We start from the raw sequence: 21,444 nt of genomic DNA on the forward strand, positions 1-21,444 counted from the left end.
GTTGGAAGTCCAAAGACCTATTCCAGTTTTGTCTGTAGTGGTTTTCTGCTAATTTAACTGCACAGGACATTCTGCTGATTTAAAACCACATTATGTAACAATGGCCCACCGCTGATTATAATATAGAGAACGGCATCTCAGTCTTTGAGATGCATTGATGTGTATTTATGGTACTGGGAAGAATCCCAGCTATGGTAGGTCAGTTGCCAACAGATGCCACAGAGCTTCTAGCCTTTACCTTCCAAGTGCTGGTAGCATCAAGCAAGAGTGGTTCCAGAAAATCTATGCATTCACCAAAAGCCTCAAGCTAAGAGCCCATAAGCCACAGGGCACAAGCCAAGGGCCTCAAGCCAAGGGCTCCTAAGATAGTGGCCCCTATGCCAATTTTCTCCAAGCCAAGGGCATCAAAGCCAATTCCCTCAAGCCAAATGCCCCCAAGCCAAGAGCCTCAAAGCAAAAGCCCTCAAGCCAAAGGCCTCCCAGACCAAAGGCTTTTAAGACAAAGGCCATTAAGCCAAGATCCACCAAGCCTCAGTTTTAGAGAGTGATCATGTAGTGTTGGTCAATATTATTGTGCACAATATTAAAAACTCTGGTTTTATAAGCTCTTATCATGAGTTTATTAGTAGCAGTTTTTAAAATGTGACGCCCAAGCCACAGACGCATCCATACCCACACTGCTACGCTTCTAATTTTTTTCCGTCACTTGAGTTCTGCCGGATGAATCAGGATGTGTTTTCCGCACTTTTCATTTGTAACACTTGTGATAAACACTGACAATATCGAAGCCTGTAAAAGTAATGAAGGACACAAATCACACTGAGTGCGCTTGTGTGTGTGCTGCTGCAGAGCGGGAGGAAGAGGAGGAGGCTTCACAGTCAGTGATGGAGATGGAGCTGCAGAGCTCGCTGAACTGTTCACTCTGTATAGATTCTGAAAAGATGCCAGCGGTGGAGAGAACGTCACAAGAGGATCTACTGTCTAATTGAGGGAGGTTTTAGAGAGCAGTTTGCTCTTACAATCAGGAACATGTGCTTCAGCCTTTTCTGCTGCTATTTATGAGTGGCTCCACAGGCTTCGAATAAATGGTGCAGGAACAGCTATAAAAAAAGGGAAATTGTGGGAAGAACTCAGGGTGTAAATGGATTTTTCTTTCTGAGCTGATCTTTAAATTCAATAACTACATTAGGTTGCAGGTGTGATTTGACAGAACATTGACTTAAAATTCAGATATTTTGTGCTAGGGATGTTCCAGTGCTGTATGCTTGAGTCCAGGTACTTGCTGAGTAGTAGCTGATATGAATACGATCTTTGGGTTTCTGTGGATAATACAGCCGTACAATTTAGATAAGATGTGCTGCTAATTAATACGAAAGTAAAATACTGGGGTTTGTTTTTAGTCACCAGTTTGGGCTTATTTTTTATAGATTGGCAGCAACTTTTTTTAAATTACTGTTTTAGAGTATGTTGTTTAATATCGTATAAAACAGTCAGACTGACCTTCCTGGTCATTCTACTCATAGATACGTACTTACTTAAAACACTGCTGTCTTTATTTTGTTGCACCACCACCCCCTATTAGGACATCATCCCTAATAGTATATTATTTATTTATTATGTACAACATATTACACAGTGGAGGCTGTAAGGTTGAAGGAACAGGGGGTACTGTACAGGGAAAATAGGAAAAAGCAAAAACAAAAAAAAAGAGGAGGGGGCAAACAAAAGTTTGGACCTGTTTGAACTAATGATGTGAAATAATTGGTGAAGGCATTGGTTTTCTATAACAAGCGTGCCTCAGAATTCTACTTAAAAGCCCCATAAAAGTATGTGGTCCTGCTTATATAACATTTTTTATGATCATTCTATTTATAATTCATTCTAATTCAAGAGTAAAGACGTGTACAGAGTGTATTTTTATGCATAGTGTTTGTATAATATGGTAATCCAAGTGTCCAAATCATAGCAGAATCACTTGCTATGTTCAAATGCCAGTAGAAAAATCCTCCCATCCATGTGCATTAGGAGAACTAATCCCTGTTCAATCTTCTATTGCACTTAGCATGTTTTGTTCTTCTTTTTCTCCACAGGTTTTTGTATGGTTTGGTTATTTCTATGCTCTTAGTAATTGTGCATCACTATTATGTGTCTCATTTCTGGTACTATCAGTGCTTAATATTTCTCAAATCTGAGGTCTATCAATACTTGCTTTGTATGTTCCTAATAAGTGAGTAAGCACTCATTGTAAAGTCACTTTAATAGTGATAGATAACAGCTAGATAAATGTAGCCTAAAAATATAACATGCCTAGATCCCCCATAAGATCAGATCAGGCCAACGTGGTTCCACAATCTTAGCCAATCTGATACTTACATTATATTTTTTCTAACTGTATGCTTTGTATGTATTGATTTATTTATTTATTTATTTTTTTTTTTGTGCAGGTCTCCAAAGAACCCAAAACAGAAGATCATTAAGCGAGTTATTGCTCTTGAGGGAGACTTTATCAAGTAAGTCACTCATTTTTCCAAACATTATTGCAGATTTTTGAGACATGGATATGGATACATTTACATTACCAGACTGAATCAGAACAAATCTGATTTGGCTTTTAATCGGATAGATATTTTTATATCTTGGGTGTCCCTTTTTTCACCACTGTCAGTAAATTCACACCACTTCTGACAAGGAGCCCCCACAGGTAATTTTAGACGTGTCCAGACCTGTTTGTCAGGCTGTAAGATTTGGCTCTTGTAAGAGTTGCTAAGGTCTTTAAACTGCACGTCAGTTTTTACCATACCCAACACACACGACTGTTTAGCTACCACCTTCCACATATCCCAGTTTCTGACAATTAGCTGTTCCAAGACAATGAAAAAAAAATCACGTTATAATGTTTTGGCTCATGGTTGAACACTGTTTGGTAGAGGTTTCATGATTCACAAAGTGCATCAGTGAGTAGGAGCCGTTCGGGACTTGGAGTCGGGACTTGGAGCTGTAGTTTGATGTTTGTTACAGGTATGGTTCATTCATGTGATGGTTATTGCTTTGGATGTGGACTTGCAGAGCATTTCAGGACACTGATAGATCTGACCTGTGGAACACATCTAGAGAGGTCACAAAGCGTGAACTCGTCTTTGAAACTAGAGAACGAGGTGGTTTGGGAGCTATTGATTGCTCTCTTAAAACAAAAATAACAGCCAGTGGAATTAACAGACAGGTAGACTGGATCAGGAGTATTACAAATTGGAAACAAAAAGTTAAAGGTAAAGCTAGAAGCAAAATTCCTTATTACAAATTATTATATAGTGATTTTATAAACCGTTTTGAATTTTGTAACCTAGACTGGCTAAACTCTTCAAGATGTTTAGATATTTATAATGAAATAAATAATTTATGTGTTAAAAACCTGTTAAATGTGAATCTGACTGAGAAGATGAGAGATAACTCCTGGCTTATTACTGTGAGGGCTGTTGTTAAAGAGAGCTGTTTGGTAAAACTGTTAAATATCAATTTACTAGCTGGGGCAGTGGTAGTGTATTGGACCGCAACCCTGACGACACGGGTTCCATTCCACATGAGGAGTGGTGTTTTTTTTTTTTGTTTCTTTTGTTTTTCTTGGGTTTACCTGCTTTGAGATCAACTGTTCTGAAATTGGGTTCAACAACCCTCTGGGCTAAAGAGCTACTAGTCTGTAGCACTCCATCCCATTACACTTCATATTCCAAAATGGCCCGCCACTTAATGGCTTGGAAAATATCGGGCCCACAGCCAAACTGAATTGCTGACCCCTGTCCTATGCCAAATTGCAATGAAGACAAGTCTTTAGATGATTTCCTCGTGGAATATTACAGAGCATGTGAAGTATGGGAATTGACGAAGGTTAAAAAAGGATATTTTTCTTTAAAATCTGTTGCTTATGGAATTTTTGATAGTATTGTACTGTGTACTTTTCATAAATTCTATTGGTTTATTATATGTTCTGTTAAGTATAATCTGTGGCAGACAAGAATAGTTATTGAATTCTAAAATAAAATAATGAGAAATTGTATGTAAACTTGGATTTAGAAGTGTGTAAGTGATGAATGTTGGCGTTAATGTTTTGATTAATTTTTCTTATTTAATATATTAAACATTTTCAATAAAAGCAGTTTTAAAAAAGTATAGATAAAAAAGACAGTTATGTCCTTGTTTTCTTGTATGTTGACTTTATTAGCATTGTTAAATTGTGAGATGTGAGAAGGGGTTAGTAAAGGTCTTTCAGGACGGTTCCTCACATTTGCTCCAGGAGGACACTGTCCTGCACAGTTTGGTGATTTTCCTGTTCAAACACAGGGTTCAGTCCAGGTGGGCAGGAAAGGCACAAAGCTCTGGAGAACACTGTGCCTCCAGGGCTACAATTAAAGACCCTGCACTACAGTAACTTAATGTGCTCAGTCCGGTATCATAGTCATTATATATTGATGGCACTGTGTTTTATGTCTTTGGTATTACGTCAGCCACTTAACAGAGCAAACCACATAAAGGCTGCGATCACACATAATAACCCAGTCCTGACATATTCCTCCTGAATGGTATGCTCTCGGAATGCAGATTAATGGTGGCCTCACTCATTAAACCGCCCAGGCTTGCCTGTGTCACATCTCAAGGTGATCTTTGGATCTGCAGCTGAAATGCCAGCCCTGATGGCTCTGTGAAATTGATTACCTTCGCGATGGTTATGAGATACGTAACAGGGTTTTGCTGAAACGGGTGTTAGTTCTTTTTTTCCCCCCCCTGCTGTCCTACGATGGCAGACAGGAGCGTTTTAATGACTCTTCAGACCCCATCAATTGACAGCAGTGCCATTTAGTAAAGGTTCAGTCTTTTCATGGCGATGTCTTTGGACAACATTAGCTGAATGTTGCATAACAGTGTATTTTTGGCAGCTGTAATTATACACGAATGCCTAGAAACTCAATAACAGCAACATGAGGAGTGTGTATGTCCTGTTTACCGTTATATAAAATGTTCACATGTTCAAAACATTTTAGTCCAAAGTTATATGTCAGTTTTTTTGTGTGTAAACTTTTACTGTGGGCATTAATAGTGATGAGCTTGTTTTGATCCAAATAACGCCTGAGGAATTTTACAGTACATGAATTTGACATATCGGCCTAATTAGCCAGTAGCGGCGCTCGCAGTGACTGCAGATGAGGGAGCTGATATTTACTGTTAGGCATAGCTTTAGGCATTCCTTCTGCTGTGTTTAATGGGACACAATACTCTAACACTTTAATTGCTGTTGTTCACAAGGTTTTCATGGAGAAGCCAACCTCGGATCAGTCTGGAAGGACAGGAAACGATGTAATATGATGGCACCGAAAGCGCACTTATAGTTGAGTCATGTCTCTGTTTGCTTGTGGGCCACACGGCAGTAAATCTGAATCATGTCTGTAATGCAGCCCTCTCTCTTTTCCTGCTCGTGCTGGAAGCCTCTCAGCCCCTGACCAATTACACACGAGCCCTCCCAGAGCACCACTACAGATATGAGACATTGGCGCCTCTCAGATTCAACTAGAAAAACAAAGATTGCCCTTGGAGTGTGGGCATTAATTATTGATCTAAAATTAAAGTTGGAGCTCATGGCAAACAGGATATTGCATTTTGGTCCTATACTGTACATCAGGCCTACAAGAGGATTTCAGGAAAGTTGCATGAGCAGGATCAGGACCAGGATGTTTTGTGGCCACTGAGGTAACTGAATTCAGCATCAGAGATTTCTTCAATAGAAGGTCAGGTCTGTGGACGGAAGCATAGCTAGGTCAGGCGAAATCTTTGAAATGATTAAAATGAAAACCCCTTATAAAATATTGTGGCAGTACCTGAAACACACAGTGCATTCTCTGAGACCTAGAAATGTCACTGAGCTGAAGGAGTTCTGGAAGGAAAAGTGTAAGGAAATATTTTTCAGCACAGTGAGACACTAATTACTTCCACACTTTGTATAGTTTTTTTATGTATATATTTATGTATCTATTTTTAAATCTGAGTTTTAGAATTATTTGTCTAGAGTCTAGAGTCTTATATTTATTACTTTGCTCTCTTATTATACTACCCCTAGTTTTTGTTTCTACTGTGTTGAGTAACTGCTACTGGCTGGCGGGATTAATAAAGTATCTATCTATCTATCTATCTATCTATCTATCTATCTATCTATCTATCTATCTATCTATCTGTCTGTCTGTCTGTCTGTCTGTCTGTCTGTCTGTCTGTCTGTCTGTCTGTCTGTCTGTCTGTCTGTCTGTCTGTCTGTCTGTCTGTCTATCTATCTATCTATCTAATTAAGAACCAACTTAAGAACCAACTTTTTACTCGGGTGGGATTTATGATCAAATGTGTGTTTTTTTAACCCTTTAACTTCAACAAAATCGTTTGGTACTGTACATTTGTATCACCATATCTTGTTAACAAAGTGTTAAACGTATCACATACTACAGTAACTTTTTTTTTTTGTATAGGATGTGCATTTAACTTCTGCTGGTTTTGTTCTTGTCAGGACTCTGGGCTATAAAAACCGTTACCTAAGGGTTCCAGGTGGACACCTGTGGATCGAGGGCGATCATCACGGTCACAGCTTCGACAGCAACACATTTGGACCGGTAAATTGTTCTCTTCAGCACTTGTTTTTGTACCTTAACTGACCACAGGGTGAGGTATTGCGCTACGGGTGCTGCAGTGAGGAATACTGTTGTGTACTTTATCTATGATAGAGCAGATATTTCCACAGCAGTAGCACCTCCAGTTAGCAGTTGCTGAAGCACAATCACTTCATTTTCTTGCACCCCTTCTTGTAGACAGACACGGCTCTGAGAAGAAATATATGAAAAATTTAGAGAACATGGAAAAGTGCTGCTTCCTGAGGCCATTGTTTACAGCCTTGCTATGCTCTGCTGCCCTTCGAGCCCATTCTATAATCTAGAGATGTGAGAGGCCATTTTGGAATAGCTCTTTGCTTTAGAGCCCTTTAAATGCATTATTGAGAGGAACAGTGTTTCCCTGTTTCCCTATCACTCTGCACTCTTCTCCTCTCGATGCTTAAACCATGATGTGACCGATTTGTGTATCAGTCAGTAGGAACCCTTTTATACGCTGTGCCGCTTGTACTGGGGAGTGTGTTTGAGGTTATGACCAGTACAATCAGTTTTAAAAGACGAGTGCTTTTTGTTTCACCTCAGACCTTGTTGTTTTTTTCTGTAGCCTAAGGCTCTTAGTGAGGTTGCCATATTTGTCCTCTGGCACATTTTTTAAATGATGGTTCTTGTCTGGAGGAAAATGAATAAGTTTCTTACTGAAGTGAACGCTTGCAGGATCTCTTATTATTGTTACACGTCCATTTCCCAGAATGCTTGCTGTGCTCCCCTGGGAACGGGCCAGTGCGTACTGTGGTGTGTAAGATGTATTTGCCAAAACACTGTCAGGTCATATATCACTAAAGAAATATTCCCGTTGGACGTTTCAGGCAGTAGGTTTTTGCTGTTTTACTGTAGAGTGCACTTTTACCTTGACTTGATGCATTATGGGGTGAATGGGGTGTGGAGGACTGGGAGGAGTGAGAAAGGAGAGGTCATTTGTTTTTTCTCAGTATGAAAAAAATCTAACAAGCACATGAAAGATTCAAATCCCTGTGTGTAAACACATCCTTTTACAGCTGATTTTGAAAAGGCTGACTAGCGGAAAAAGAAAAAGAAATGAAAATGGTTACTTAGTCATGCTCAGTCCCCTGGAGCATCTGTTGTTGTTGTTTTTTAAGAATGAATAAAACTAGTGATCAGACATTTGCTTTTTTAAACTCAGCATACAGTTATGTCTCAGGCAGATACAGCTCTGGAAAAAAAATGAGAGACCACTTCAGTTTCTGAATTAGTTTTTCTGATTTTGCTATTTATAGGTATATATTTAAGTAAAACAAACATTGTTGTTTTATTCTATAAACTATGGACAACATTTCTTCTAAATTCCAAATAAAAATATAGTCATTTAGAGCATTTATTTGCAGAAATTGAGAAATGGCAAAAAAAGAGACAGAGCTTTCAGACCTCGAATAAAGTTTTAAGAGTTCAGAAATCAATATTTGGTGGAATAACCCTGGGTTTTAATCACAGTTTTCGTACATCTTGGCGTGTTCTCCTCCACCAGTCTTACACACTGCTTTTGGATAACTTTATGCTACTCCTGGTGCAAAAATTCAAGCAGTTCAGTTTGGTTTGATGGCTTGTGATCATCTGTCTTAGTCTTGATTATATTCCAGAGGTTTTCAATTTGGTAAAATCAAAGAAACTCATCATTTTTAAGTGGTCTCTCATTTTTTTCCCCAGAGCTGTATGTTACAGGTGTGGTCTGATTAGACACTAGGTCTTGCCACAAAAGCCACACCATCTTGACCATCTGTCAGTCTTTATTTGCAATGGTGTCGTGAGCAACAAATCCAGACTCTGTTTGTGATCTAATGGTGGTCCCGATCGAGTATGGAGGCCTTGTGATGAGCGCTTCAATCTTGCCTTTTCTGTGGAGCATCACACTGTCCCAGCTGTTGGTGTGAGATTCTAAAGAGCTATAGTATTTGACAGACGGTCACTCCTAGTGGTGATTCAAGGGGCACTAACAGCTTGGTGATATATACAGGACATCTAATGCAGTGATGTAGTTACTTTGAAAAAGTAATCCGATTACTGATTACTGATTACTCCTTTAAAAAGTAACTTAGTTACTTTATGGATTACTTGATTTTAAAAGTAACTAAGTTACTTTACAAGTTACTTTATTAGTTACTTTCAGCAGCTGCAGACACCACCTCCCACCGCCTTAACATAAACATTATAACCAGTTTTGCCAATACTCCCTTTATTGGAAAATGCATTTTTAACAGCAACAATTTATCTCTATTAAGTTGAACTATTTCCTAAAAAAATAAGTTTTTTTTTATAAAAATAAAAAAATTAACTTAACATAAATATTTTTTTTTATAAAAAAATAAAATATGGTCTTTCTTGATTTTACTAAACATAAATACTTGTTTTTATAAAAAATATATAAAATAAAGAAAGTCTTTCTTGACCTGACATATTTAACACTGTAAAACTGAACATTGAACTTGTTGTTCTCTGCAGGGCAGCAAGGAGTGGTTTTATAAAACAGAACAGTGTATATGGTCTAGACCAGGGATCACATATTTGCAGACTGCGGTCCGGGTCCGGACCCAGACGCTGTCCAATACGGACCCATACCGGACCCAACTACTGAGAAGGATTTAATTCTGACAGTGTTCATTTAAAGCACCGGAACTTTTCTTATCTTTACGGTATACGCGCTCTGCGCCACAGTGAACTTCCAATCACGTGTGGTGTAAAATCTTTAAATGCTCTCCTCTGCCAATCAAATTTGTGGCAGACCGCTGCCCTGGCTAGTGAATTGGGACGCGGCCGCAAAAAAAAACGCCTTTATAAAGAGACGAAAACTGGCGGAAACTAAAGACACGCCGAGCGCGAGAGAGAGAGAGACAGGGGAGAAAGCGAGACGCGTGTGATTGGGGAAGAGCGGAGGGGGAATGGGTAAGGGAGCGGTGTGTGTGTGTGTGGAGGAGATGAGGTGGAGAGAGAGAGAGTAACGCACAGTGACTTAAATAAGTAACTTTAATCTGATTACTGGATTGGAAATAGTAACGCGTTAGATTACTCGTTACTGAAAAAAGGGTCAGATTAGAGTACTGACATCACTGATCTTATGCCATATGAGTTGGCTCTTATGGCTGGGTTTCCAAATGGCTTTGTTCAGGATGATAGTGTTTACCCTCTTACAACAAGGGTTTCAATGATCATGTCCTGACTTGCCATTTGTGACTCATTATGAAGCTCTTTAAAGGCCAGTGCTTTGGGTTCAGCTGCGATTCCATACTACAGCACTAAGGCTTCTGACCAAATTCACAGCTTTACCTAAGATGCCTCCACTCAGCTGATGGCATTATCTCCCTCTCTGATCCTCTCTAGCCTGGACGGGTATTTGCAAAAAGCCTCCAAATGGACCTATTCTGGGGAACAGTAAGCCCTACGAGCTCTTCCTGGCCTTCAGCACTTCCCCAAACGCTTTAACTCTCTTTCAGCTGAGAGATTGATTACTTTATATTGAAAGGGCTGAAAGAACAGGTGCTCCATTTGATCTTTGTGGCTAAAGAACATTAAAGAAAGAACTGGTGCAGTCACTTTGTAGAACGTAGAACATGAAAGTGGACAGTGACATATGGGATACAGAAGACAGAGATGTCATATTTTCATAATTCAGTTTAGTGTGGGCCCTTTAATGCTTTATATATATATATATATATATATATTCATCTACAATGTAATTTTTTTTTTTTTAAGTTTGGGATTTTCCACTTCTAGATGTTTTTACATGAGAAAGCAATTTTATCAAAGAATTTGTTTGTTAATTTAGGTTTTTGTTTCTTGAATTGATTAGTTTTGTAGATTTGTATACAGTTGCTTAGAGTTTGGATCATGTTTGATAGGGTTAGTATACAAAGTATGAAGAATCAGACAATTTATAAAGATTGAATCCTCATTAAAATCATTTAGGATGCCCAAACTTTTGCAAAGACCACACTGATGATTTAGACATATTTATGATATCAAAGGCAGAGTAATTGTACCTTAATGTTTGCTAAAATTGTGTTTTATATCATTTGTCCCAGAATGCCCACTCTGTCTTAAATCAAATCAATGTACTGTTATGCAAAACAATATGAAAAATGATCCATCTTTACTCCAACAAATACAACCAGTATTTTAGATGTGAATTTCTAGTTTAGCTTTAATTCCTTTTATCTATTTTTAATCCACTAAACAGGACTGACTCTCTTCCTCCAGGTCTCTCTCGGCCTCATCCATGGTAAAGCATCTCACATTATCTGGCCCCCAAACCGGTGGCAGAAGATTAAACCATCTGTTCCTCCTGACCGCAGACCTATGCTGAACTGGGGAGAATCAACAGAAGAGGAAGACGATGATGAAGAAAAATGACCACACAACCCCAGTATCGTCCTGTACAGGCCGTGCTGTCGTGGACTCAGCTAAGGACATGTGAGCTGGATAAAAGCAGAAAGCCATAATCAGCATTTGTGGAATAGTTTTTTTTACAATCTGTTGTTTGTGAAGAAATGAGCTAATGAAATTCATGGTAATTGAAAGCATTCCTGTGATAAAATCTCTGAGTTTTAGTTATGTTCTGTAGTTTTTTTTTATTTGTAGAAAAATAAAGGACACAGATGCATCCATTTTACCAGTTGTCTCATAAAATTGCTTTTAAGTGCTTTCTGTCCTAGATCATTTGTTGGCCAAATTGACTTTTTTGCCTAGATCATCTCTTCATGATGCTGCCACCTGTGGTAAAAAAAAAGTCTTTTTAAGCTAATTTATTTTGTCCAAGTAAAAATAAAATGTAACAATTTTAAAAGCCGTTAATAACCTTTTAACTTACTAATTTCCACAGTTCAGGGCTCATCCCTAATGGTTAAGTGATGAGATTTTTACTATAATATAAAGTTTACTTATTTATTTCTTAATTAAGGCTATAGGCTATACATACTGCATAGTTGTTTAGTTTAATATTTTTAGTTTTATTTAGATTTTTTTGTCTGCATTTTTATTCTGCCTTTTAGTCAACAAAAGAATTACGTCCATAAAACTACCTAGAAATGCTCTACAATTCAATATTTTCAAAACTTCTGAATTTGGATCGTTTCTTTTTGGTTTACTGCTTGACTGTATGATAAACTATTGTGTTAAGCCATTGTTCATTTTTAAATAGCCATTAACAACTGACATATGTTTTTTGTGCTTTCTATTTTGTGACCATTTTTTTATAGTTTTACTACCATTAATAATTTTATATGTCAACATCATGTTTATTTGTGTTTTCTGAAAAACTTAAAAAAAATAGTTTTATTAGCCGATTATTTTAGGAAAGTTTAATAGGCCCTAAAATAGAACCATGTGGGGCTTCACACTATAGGTCAAACCAGAAGGTTACAATTAGGATTAAAACCTGGATTAAAACCAAGCTACCCAGTGATGCAGCAAAAAAAAGGTGGTGGATGGCTTCACATGTGTCGGAGAAGGCATGTGTTAGTCTTCACCCTCCTAGTTTTGAGGGAATTACTAATGATAGAAGTCCTAATGAGTGAGTGTGGTAACTGGCCTTCTAATTTGGTGAGAAAATTGGATAAAATTAGAAATATTTCTAAAACTATATTTTAATAAATCTATCTATAAATCTATCTATAATGTAATAAAAGGGGTACTTTGTGTGTTTGACACTGTTTTACCTGAGCCTTTCTAACAACAACCATATATATATTAATTAGCTGTTAATTTTGTTAATGTTCATTTAAAAAAAAAAAAAAAAAAGACTACTTCCCAAAAGGTTATAAAGGAGTAGTTGATACATGGCTATTCGATTGAATGGCCCATTCACAGAACCCACATTAGAACACCAGCTGCTGCAGAAATTACAGTATAACAAGTGAAGGTTCCTTAATTTCTTCCAGTGCATCTCCACCAGGGCACAGGAAAATGATTTGATCTGTATTCGATCACAAGGGTTTTCTGCTCACGTACCTCTTTAATAAATTCTGCTACATATGCACCTGCAGTGTACCTTGAGGAAAAGGTTGTCATATGCATACAACAGAGTCAGCGGTCAATTTAGCGATTGATCTACTGCTGCCTATGACAGATAGTCCTTAAAAGGCACAGCTACAAATGAAGCATGCACCAAGGCTGGCTCCTTGGGGAGCGCACTCACCGTGGTTCTAAACTCAATAGACTTTAATGTGAGTGGCCGCTGGTCAATACAGATCTCCATGGTGGCCTGTGATAAGTTCAGTGGCTGTCAAACATAAATTGGCACCGACATCCTCGGGGAACAGGAAGGAATCTTATGTTCCTGAAGGAAGTGAACTCCCCAACAAGCTGTAGTGGATCTTGAGGCTTATGTTCAATCAAACATCAAATTTACACAGTTCTTCCCTTCACACAGATTCCCTGAATGACAAGGCATGGCCGGTGTCTGAAATTTGCTTCTTTAGGTTTTTACGAACTTTAAGAGACTAATAAAGCTAATAAATATAAGAAGAGTTAGAAACTAGCTTAATCAGCATTGAGCTAACTGGATAATTTGCCTAATACTTTGCTGAGTTCTCAAAGTATAATTACAGTAATCTCAAATCTTTTTAAAAAGTTTTTAATGTTGTTCTAAACACTTTATAGGAAAATTATAAACATTCACAGAAATACACACAGACTGAGAAACACAGACCAACCTGACACATACACAGCTAGGTATCACACAAAAGGCTAGACAAGGATACATACGGACAGCAAGGATACAAAAGACTCGACACTGAACATTCAAACAGAGGGGCTTAAATACATGAGGAGAGTGAGAAACACCTGGGCTTGGATGACGAGGGGGCGGGGTTACAGACAAGACACAGGTGAGAACACTAATTGCTAGGGCAGGGCTGGGGCGGAGCTAGGGTGGAGACAGGTACAAAAACACAACAAAAGCACATGGCTGGGAACACTTGACAGGAAAACAGAGGGGCAGGAGCACAAGAGACCAAATTAGGGAGAAACAGAAGACAGACATGGGCTAAGGTGTTACATCACCCCCCTCAATGGCACCACTACCAGAGGCGCAGAGAGAGAGGGAACAGGGACTGGACAAGGGACACGAACGGAGACTGGACATAGGACTGGACAGGGAATGGAAACTGGACAGGAGACGGAGACCGGGCAGGGAACTTGACATGGGACGGAGACTGGAATGCAGACTGGGACGGGGACAGGACACATGGCTGAACAGGGGACTGGACACAGGGATTGACCGAGGACTGGACAGGAGACGGAGACTGGACAGCGAGCTGGGACTGGACAAAAGACTGGACAGTGGCCAGGAACTGGGACTGGACATGGGGCTTAACACTACACAGGAATGCAGATGGGGTAGTGGACCGGAACGAGGACTGGACAAGACTGGACAGGGGAACTGGGACAAAAACATTGACAGGGATGGACACAAACACAGTGATGGGAACAGGAACTGAAACACAAACTGAAACAGGTACTAATACAGGGATAGACACGGGTACAAATACACACATAGACTGGAGCCCAGGACTGGTACAAAGTCTTAGGGGCCAGCCTGGGCAGAGTTCGAGGGTCTAGAGCAGGAGACCCTGGAGCAGGTAGGGGAGCACACGACCTGGGGGTGTGCTTAGTTCTAGGAATGGGCTCAGGGTCAGAGGCGGCCGGAGCCGCGGGCACAGGGTCAGGAGCAGTGGGTACCACATGGGTGGCAGGCACTGCTGGTGCTAGAGCTGAGGCTGTAGCAGCGGGAGGTGCTGGTGCTGGAGCTGAGGCTGTAGCAGCGGGAGCTGCTGGTGCTGGAGCTGAGGCTGTAGCAGCAGGCGCGGCGGGTGCAGCTTGAGCAGGCGCGGCGGGTCTAGGAGCTCGTGACCTGGGAGTAGGCACAGGAGCAGAGGCGGGTGGCCCAGGCACATGAACTGGGGTGGCAGCGGGCACAGAGTCAGAGGCGGCCGGAGCTGCGGGCACAGGGTCAGGAGCAGTGGGTACCACTGCCCGCTGTAATTGCTAGGGCAGGGCTGGGGCAGAGCTAGGGTGGAGACAGGTACAAAAACACAACAAAAGCACATGGCTGGGAACACTTGACAGGAAAACAGAGGGGCAGGAGCACAAGAGACCAAATTAGGGAGAAACAGAAGACAGACATGGGCTAAGGTGTTACATCAATCATAACATTATAACCACCTCCTTGTTTCTAAATTCAGTGTTTTTTGTTTTAGCTCCAATAAGCATGTGACACTTTGTAGTTCTGGAATTATAGACTACAGTTCTTCTATTTCTTTGCATACTTGTTTTTTACATTCTTCAATGGTTATAACCCCACAGGGCCACCATAGGACAGATATTTTATGGTGGTTGATCATTGCATTCTCAGCACTGCAATGATACTGGCATGGTTGTGTAAAAAGTGTACAGAATTAGTAAACAGGACTACAGTCAGTAATAATATAACTACAAAGTGCTCCTATATACTTGTTTGTTTATTAAAGTCTAAAAATAATATTTCCATTTCATTTACTTCTTTAGGAAAACTCTTAAAGGGTCACGAAACCCCCTGATTTTAGGTGACTCCACCCTCCACTCTCAGCTCAAATTTGATAAAGGCTAAAAAAAAAAAAATGGGAGGGGTAGTTTGGGAGGGGCACTGGGTGATGTATGGGTTTAGAGGCAGGGCAGGAGGAAGAGCTGATTGGCTGATTGAGATGCAGCAGCAGTGTGCCTCTGATGGGGTGAGATGCAGATGGTTGGACGTCAGCAGGGTCTCATTGATAGACTGATCTGCATATTGTGATGTGTCTGCGTACCAAATCACACGGACACATCATCCACGCCTAGAGCACAGTTGAACCTGAGAGGGAGCTGCAGAGGCAGAAATTAACACAAGAAAAGCACTTTTTAAAGGTTAAGAAAATTTTTAAGCAGGACTGGTTTGTTTTTATTACTTCAAAGGAGCACATTTCAGCTATTAATGGAAAAAATATGGTTTAGGGTTTAGTGGCTCTTTAATATTGATTTTTTCATGTTAAAATATTTTTTTTAGGAAAAAAACAAGAAAAACGTGAGCTCAGATATATTCATTAGTATTGATCTGCTCATCCTAACTTCGTTGCTCCAGTGCAAAATTAACGAAGCCCACAACTACATTTGTGGCAAGCAAGCAATTATGTAAATTAGATTTTTGAAGTGTTGCTGTAAAAGAAAAAGGCACACCCTTCTATATTTCTGCATCTGTCCTACACAGAAGCATCATTTCATTATTAGTATTTAAAATTTCTTTTCCACAGCTACAGAGAGACTAACCTGTCAAGCAGCATTTTACTACAGGAAAGCAGCTCTTCACCACGGAAACAGTCTGTTATTGAACATGACAACCACATTACCTCCACTGCAGAAGAAATTGAATCCCAAATTGAATTTACTTAAAGAGATAGGAGCAGTTCTGGAACTGAGTCCGTGTCTCATGGACATGTTCACACTAACACACAGGTTTACACATTCAGCACATCCAAGCTGAGCTACCATTACATCTACACCAAACAAACACTGGGGGTTTCAGTCGAATAAAGATGAGCCCAGTTTAAGGCAACATAACATTTTCATGCATTTTCAGGCCATGCCTTTACACCCAAGACATCTAACTGACTCTTATCCAGAGATCATAGTTCCCAGGTTCAGTGACCTTTCCCATTAAATACATACAGTAAACATGAAATATGTATGACTAGTTTAGTCAATTAGCAGCATGTGTGTCTAAAACTATGTAGCAGATAGACAAGGGTCACCTGCCTTTGATCCACCGTGTCCAGTTTGATGCATCACAAGCTAAGATATGCATGCATTAACCCCTAGATGAACACCGGGCAGAATGCAAAGTGCTGCTTATTCTGCTGCAGTGTCAAAACGACAGAACATATTGGTCCAAGAGAATTAGGCAGGGGAGAGATAGGCACAAGGAAATGGTAAAAATGTTTCACAAAAGTGGAAAAAGTCATACATTTTTCTTAGAAAGGTTCATCAGAGAGAAACGCAATAAATTCTACTGAAAATTGTTTAACAATAAGGAAAACAGAACTTGGCACTAAAAATGGATCTCTGCCATTCAGGGAACATGGATACCGCTGGCTGTATTACTCATGGACATGTTGAAGTAAGGTCACAGGGGACATGCTTTCATTGGAAACTCCATAGGCGCTTTTCCAACATCATGGTGCCAAGTTTCAAAAGGGCGGGAAAATCAAGCATTACTGTCACAAAGTTCTTCACAAATTGTCCCCCGATTTCTGTTTCTGGTTTGTGAAACACGCCCCTATTCACATACGTAGTGAGTGACTCCTTAAAGCAGTGGAAACACAAGCCGGATCTTAAAAGGTTCGGCACAAGCACTTTGTTGGTGGAAAAGAGGTACATGTGGACTGGAATAAAGTTTTAATAAAACACAAAAAAGTACAACATGATTAAAATATATTATGTTAGTATATTATTGTATTACGATATCACGATATTTCATGATATTTTCGCGATAACTATACACTTGGCAATATGACAAAACACTTAATTTAAAAAAAATAATTAAAGAATACACCACTGCAACAAAATTAAAACTTAATTTTATTATTTCATACGATATGATATGGCACACCCCTAACTAAGATATTAAAAAATACAACAATTTTATTAGATTTGTATCAGAAGTCAATGATCCAGAATGTCATGAGACTTATAATGCACACCAAACAAATATCTCAATATATCCAGGATTAATAAATGATACTGGACAGATACAATCTGTCTCTAGTAGATATATAATGGGAAATGAGAACAGTGTGAATTTTTCTTTTGCTAAAAACAGCAAAATAGTAGGACCCTGATGTGATAATTAGGGGTGGGTGATATGGCTCAATATTTCAGGGTATAATATCATTCACGATATTCAAAAATGTTGGCAATATTATTGCGTACGATATGATGTGGCACACCCCTATTAGCACCTACTGGCCTTCACAAGAAAATTTCTAAACATATTGCTGCCAATTTGTTTTAAGTGGCATTATGTGGGGTACAATTGGGTACAATGCTAAATCATCTTTTATCTTCATTATCACACTTTTAACAGCAACAGGAGGTTCTGCAACCAGTGGCTCCACCTTTTCTGAACACACACTTTAGTAGTGCACTATTCCAACAGGACAATGCTTGTCAGCATACTGCTGCCATCTCAAGAGCTTGCCTTCAAGAAACAAATGCTATTACATGGCCAGCAGCATGGCCAGACCTATCCCCAGTTGAAAATGTGTGGGATGCTATTGAACACTCCATCAACACTCCACCCCTTCCGCTAAATCTGCAGGAACTGTGTTAATATTTTAAGCTGCATGGGATGGATTATCACAGGAAACCATTAGGAACCTCTACCAATCTACAACATGCTAGACATCTGACGTTGAATGACACACTACATCGTTCGGTATGAACAGCTATTGCCCATATCAGATGAAAAAAAATATGAATAATTTATTGTTTCTGGTAACTTTTATGTTCCTTCTGAATAGCCCTGCATCAGACATTTCCTTGTGGAATTTTTTTTCTTATAATGTGTAAATGAATTTTACTGAGAGTTATTTAACAATGTTAAATAAATGATAAGTGTTATTGGATTTCAGTCCTTCAGAAGTGGATAATTTCACTAAAATGTTTCTCTGAAATGTTTTTTGCGAGGGGGAAAACTGTGTATTTTTCCCCAGCATCTCCTAAACAGATAAATATGCCCACGCTGCTTCTTGTGTGCACTGAGCCTCAGACAGCACAGAATTTTGTGGAATTGGGAAGAGCCAATTAAAACCCAATTTCTGCTCTCAGACTCCAGGGGCAGGATGCAGTTGTGTGGTTTCACTTGATAAGCTGCATGTAGAGAAACAGCACTGCTATTGTTACCTGCCTCTTCTACCCCCCCCCAATCCCCTCAAGCCCCCAATAACACAAGACCTACAACTAGATATTTGCAAAGGGTAATAAGCTAATTCAGAGAATCCTGTGCTACTGAAGAATGAAGAGGTGTGTGAGTGTTTGTGTGTGTATAGCACAGTTAAGAGGAATCTGATAAAAATGAGCTGTATATCTAATACAAGAAAATAAGGAATCAGATTGGGATTTCGAGGGACATGAAAAACAAGTGGAGGAGGTAATGGCTTGATTTTGTTGTGTTCAGCATCAATGATAGCAGAAATCTATCATAAGCTCTATTCAGACAGGATTAGTTTCTCAGGGGGTCCTGGGATAATTTCCTCTTTTATAGGGGTCCGGAAACTTATGACCATGACCATGTATGAGTTTTTCTCAGACATCCTCTGAGAAAATTACAAGCAGAATTACCTACTGTTTTTCACTGAAATTTAGTCCCGTCCAGACGCACATCTTTGAGTTGCATCACCTCGCTTTTAATAAGATATCTATTTGTCCACTGGAGATATTCATGGAGATCCACATAAACACAACAGCGAGTGGAAATGGAGGAGCTACTGAATGCGATGTCATGTTACAGAGAAAGCCAAAAAACTCACTGGTCCTCCTGTTTTTTAATTACAGTCTGGATGCAAGAGTTTTATCACTGAGTAAAAGTGTGAAATATTTTTTTTTTGACCATATTAGTCCAATACTATCAGCACTGCACTGGCTTCCAGTCAAATTCCGCATAGACTATAAAATTCTCCTGTTAACGTATAAAGCCCTACACGGGCTCGCTCCTGAGTATTTACAAGACCCCATCTCCTGTTATGAACCACCGCGATTACTTAGATCTCAGGGTGCTGGTTTATTAGTAGTTCCTAAAATTCAGAGGAGCTCTGCAGGAGGAAGAGCTTTCTCTTATAAAGCGCCTCAACTCTGGAATAATCTCCCCGAATATGTTCGGGACTCAGACAGTCTCAATCTTTAAGTCTAGACTGAAAACTTACTTGTTTAGTTTAGCTTTTGGTAATTAATGTTTTTCCCTTTAGATAAGGCTGCAGATTCAGGGGTTCATGGACAGAGGAAATTGTGGTAAACTGAGATGCTGGTGCTGCTGTTCTCCCACTGCACACGGTCACTCAAGTTTGTGGACGGTGGAGTGGGTGGATGCCAGTGTTTCAGGGAGCCTCCATGTCTATGTTACCTTCTGGCTCTCTGCCTTTAGTTAGGCTGTTTTATTCAGTTCTGCCGGAGTCATTAGCCACACTCTGATAATGTTTTATATTCTCTGTTTTACATAAATCCAGTCAAAACTATTTCCATCTCGCTGCTTTCCTCCGAGTTACTGACTGCCCACCTGTCTGACCCGATACCGAGGGATGTTGGACCCTCAGGCTCTCATGTCCTCTGTCTGGCCAGACTGGAAGTTTCTGAAGTCAGCTCTTCTCCATCCACCACCACAGATCAGCTGCTCATCATCCATCTTACTCTATAAGCCATTAGTGGAGCTGCTATACACCTGAATATATAAAACCTATGTGGATGTATGAAAGACTTTTTAAAATTAATTTAAAAGCCATTTGACCAGTGGTAGGATGGTCCCCCCTTTAATGTGAGTCTTGGTCCTCCCAAGGTGTCTTCCTCCTCCTGCAGCTCTGAGGGAGTTTTTCCTTGCCTCCGCGCTCACTGGGGGTTCTGTATCATGTATATTCTATGTTTAATGTTTTGCCTGATTCTTTGTCCTGTAATCATGTTTCTGTAAAGCTGCTTTGTGCCAACACCAGTTGTAAAAAGCGCTATACAAATAAATTAGATTTGATTTGATTTGATATTTGAGATGTCTCTTCATAGTCAGGAGCACTCACCAATACTATATATGTACTTGTGGCTTTAAGGTATATAAAAGTAAATTCAAAAGTGGCATCTCTAAAACAATCTGCAATCTCACTGATGTCTTTGACCAGGAGATTAAGCTTTGCTCTGTGCTGCAGATAAAGTAAAGACACAGTGCCATCTGGTGGCTAAACTAAGCTATCGCGGCTATGTTGTAAGGTATTTAGTATTATATAGACTGTAGAACCGTTTATGTAGGAAAACAATTTGTGAGAGAACTATATATGCATTTCCTGAAGGAAATACCAGTACTTGCAAGACAAAAAATAATCAACAAAGAAAATAAAGTAAAAAAAAAAAATAAAATTAAGAGACCACTTCAGTTTCTAAATCAGTTTCTCTGATTTTGCTAATAATAGATATATGTTTGAGTAAAATGAACATTGTTGTTTTATTCTATAAACTTCAAGTTTCCCCAAATAAAAATATTTTCATTTCGAGCATTTATTTGCAGAAAATGAGAAATGACTAAAATAACAAAAATGATGCACAGCTCATTTAGACCTCAAATAATGCAAAAAAAAAAAAAAAGTTTAAATTCATAAAGTTTTAAGAGTTCAGAAATCAATATTTTGTGGAATTACCCTGGTTTTTAATCAAAGTTTTCATGCAGCTTGACATGTTCACCTCCACCAGTCTTACACACTGCTTTTGCATAACCTGCATAACCGATTTGGTAATAGTCTGTGGAAGCATATATTTGGAGGGTCGCTCCAAAGCCATTGTCAGACCTTATGTTGGTGCAGTGGGCCCTGCCTTCCTCCTGGTGTAGCAGAATGTCCAGCTTTATGTGCTCAGAGTGTGTAGGCTGTTCCTGGGCCACCTAGTCGTACCACAAACTGCCCAGAAGCTCAGTGATAACCTGATCCAGGTCTGGGAGGATATCCCTAATGACACAGGTGGTGTGGAATCTGCAGAATGGTATAAG

General features: G+C 39.5%; 1 protein-coding gene across 3 annotated transcripts in view; it reads left to right on the plus strand.

The window, feature by feature from the left end:
* The window catches only part of immp2l (inner mitochondrial membrane peptidase subunit 2), a 133,366-nt gene extending 122,053 nt beyond the window's left edge, over positions 1-11,313 (plus strand). For 2 of the 3 annotated variants that reach the window (XM_022684174.2, XM_022684175.2), the window contains exons 4-6: positions 2,445-2,510; positions 6,539-6,641; positions 10,902-11,313. In XM_022684174.2, the coding sequence (XP_022539895.2) occupies positions 2,445-2,510; positions 6,539-6,641; positions 10,902-11,054 (322 nt within the window). In that variant the 3' untranslated portion in view covers positions 11,055-11,313. The remainder of the gene's footprint in view (positions 1-2,444; positions 2,511-6,538; positions 6,642-10,901) is intronic. The other variant, XM_049484157.1, reaches the window with a different exon arrangement.
* The last annotated feature ends 10,131 nt before the right edge of the window (positions 11,314-21,444 follow it).

The sequence above is a fragment of the Astyanax mexicanus genome, chromosome 10, assembly GCF_023375975.1.
Source record: "Astyanax mexicanus isolate ESR-SI-001 chromosome 10, AstMex3_surface, whole genome shotgun sequence".
Taxonomy (NCBI): Eukaryota; Metazoa; Chordata; class Actinopteri; order Characiformes; family Acestrorhamphidae; genus Astyanax; species Astyanax mexicanus.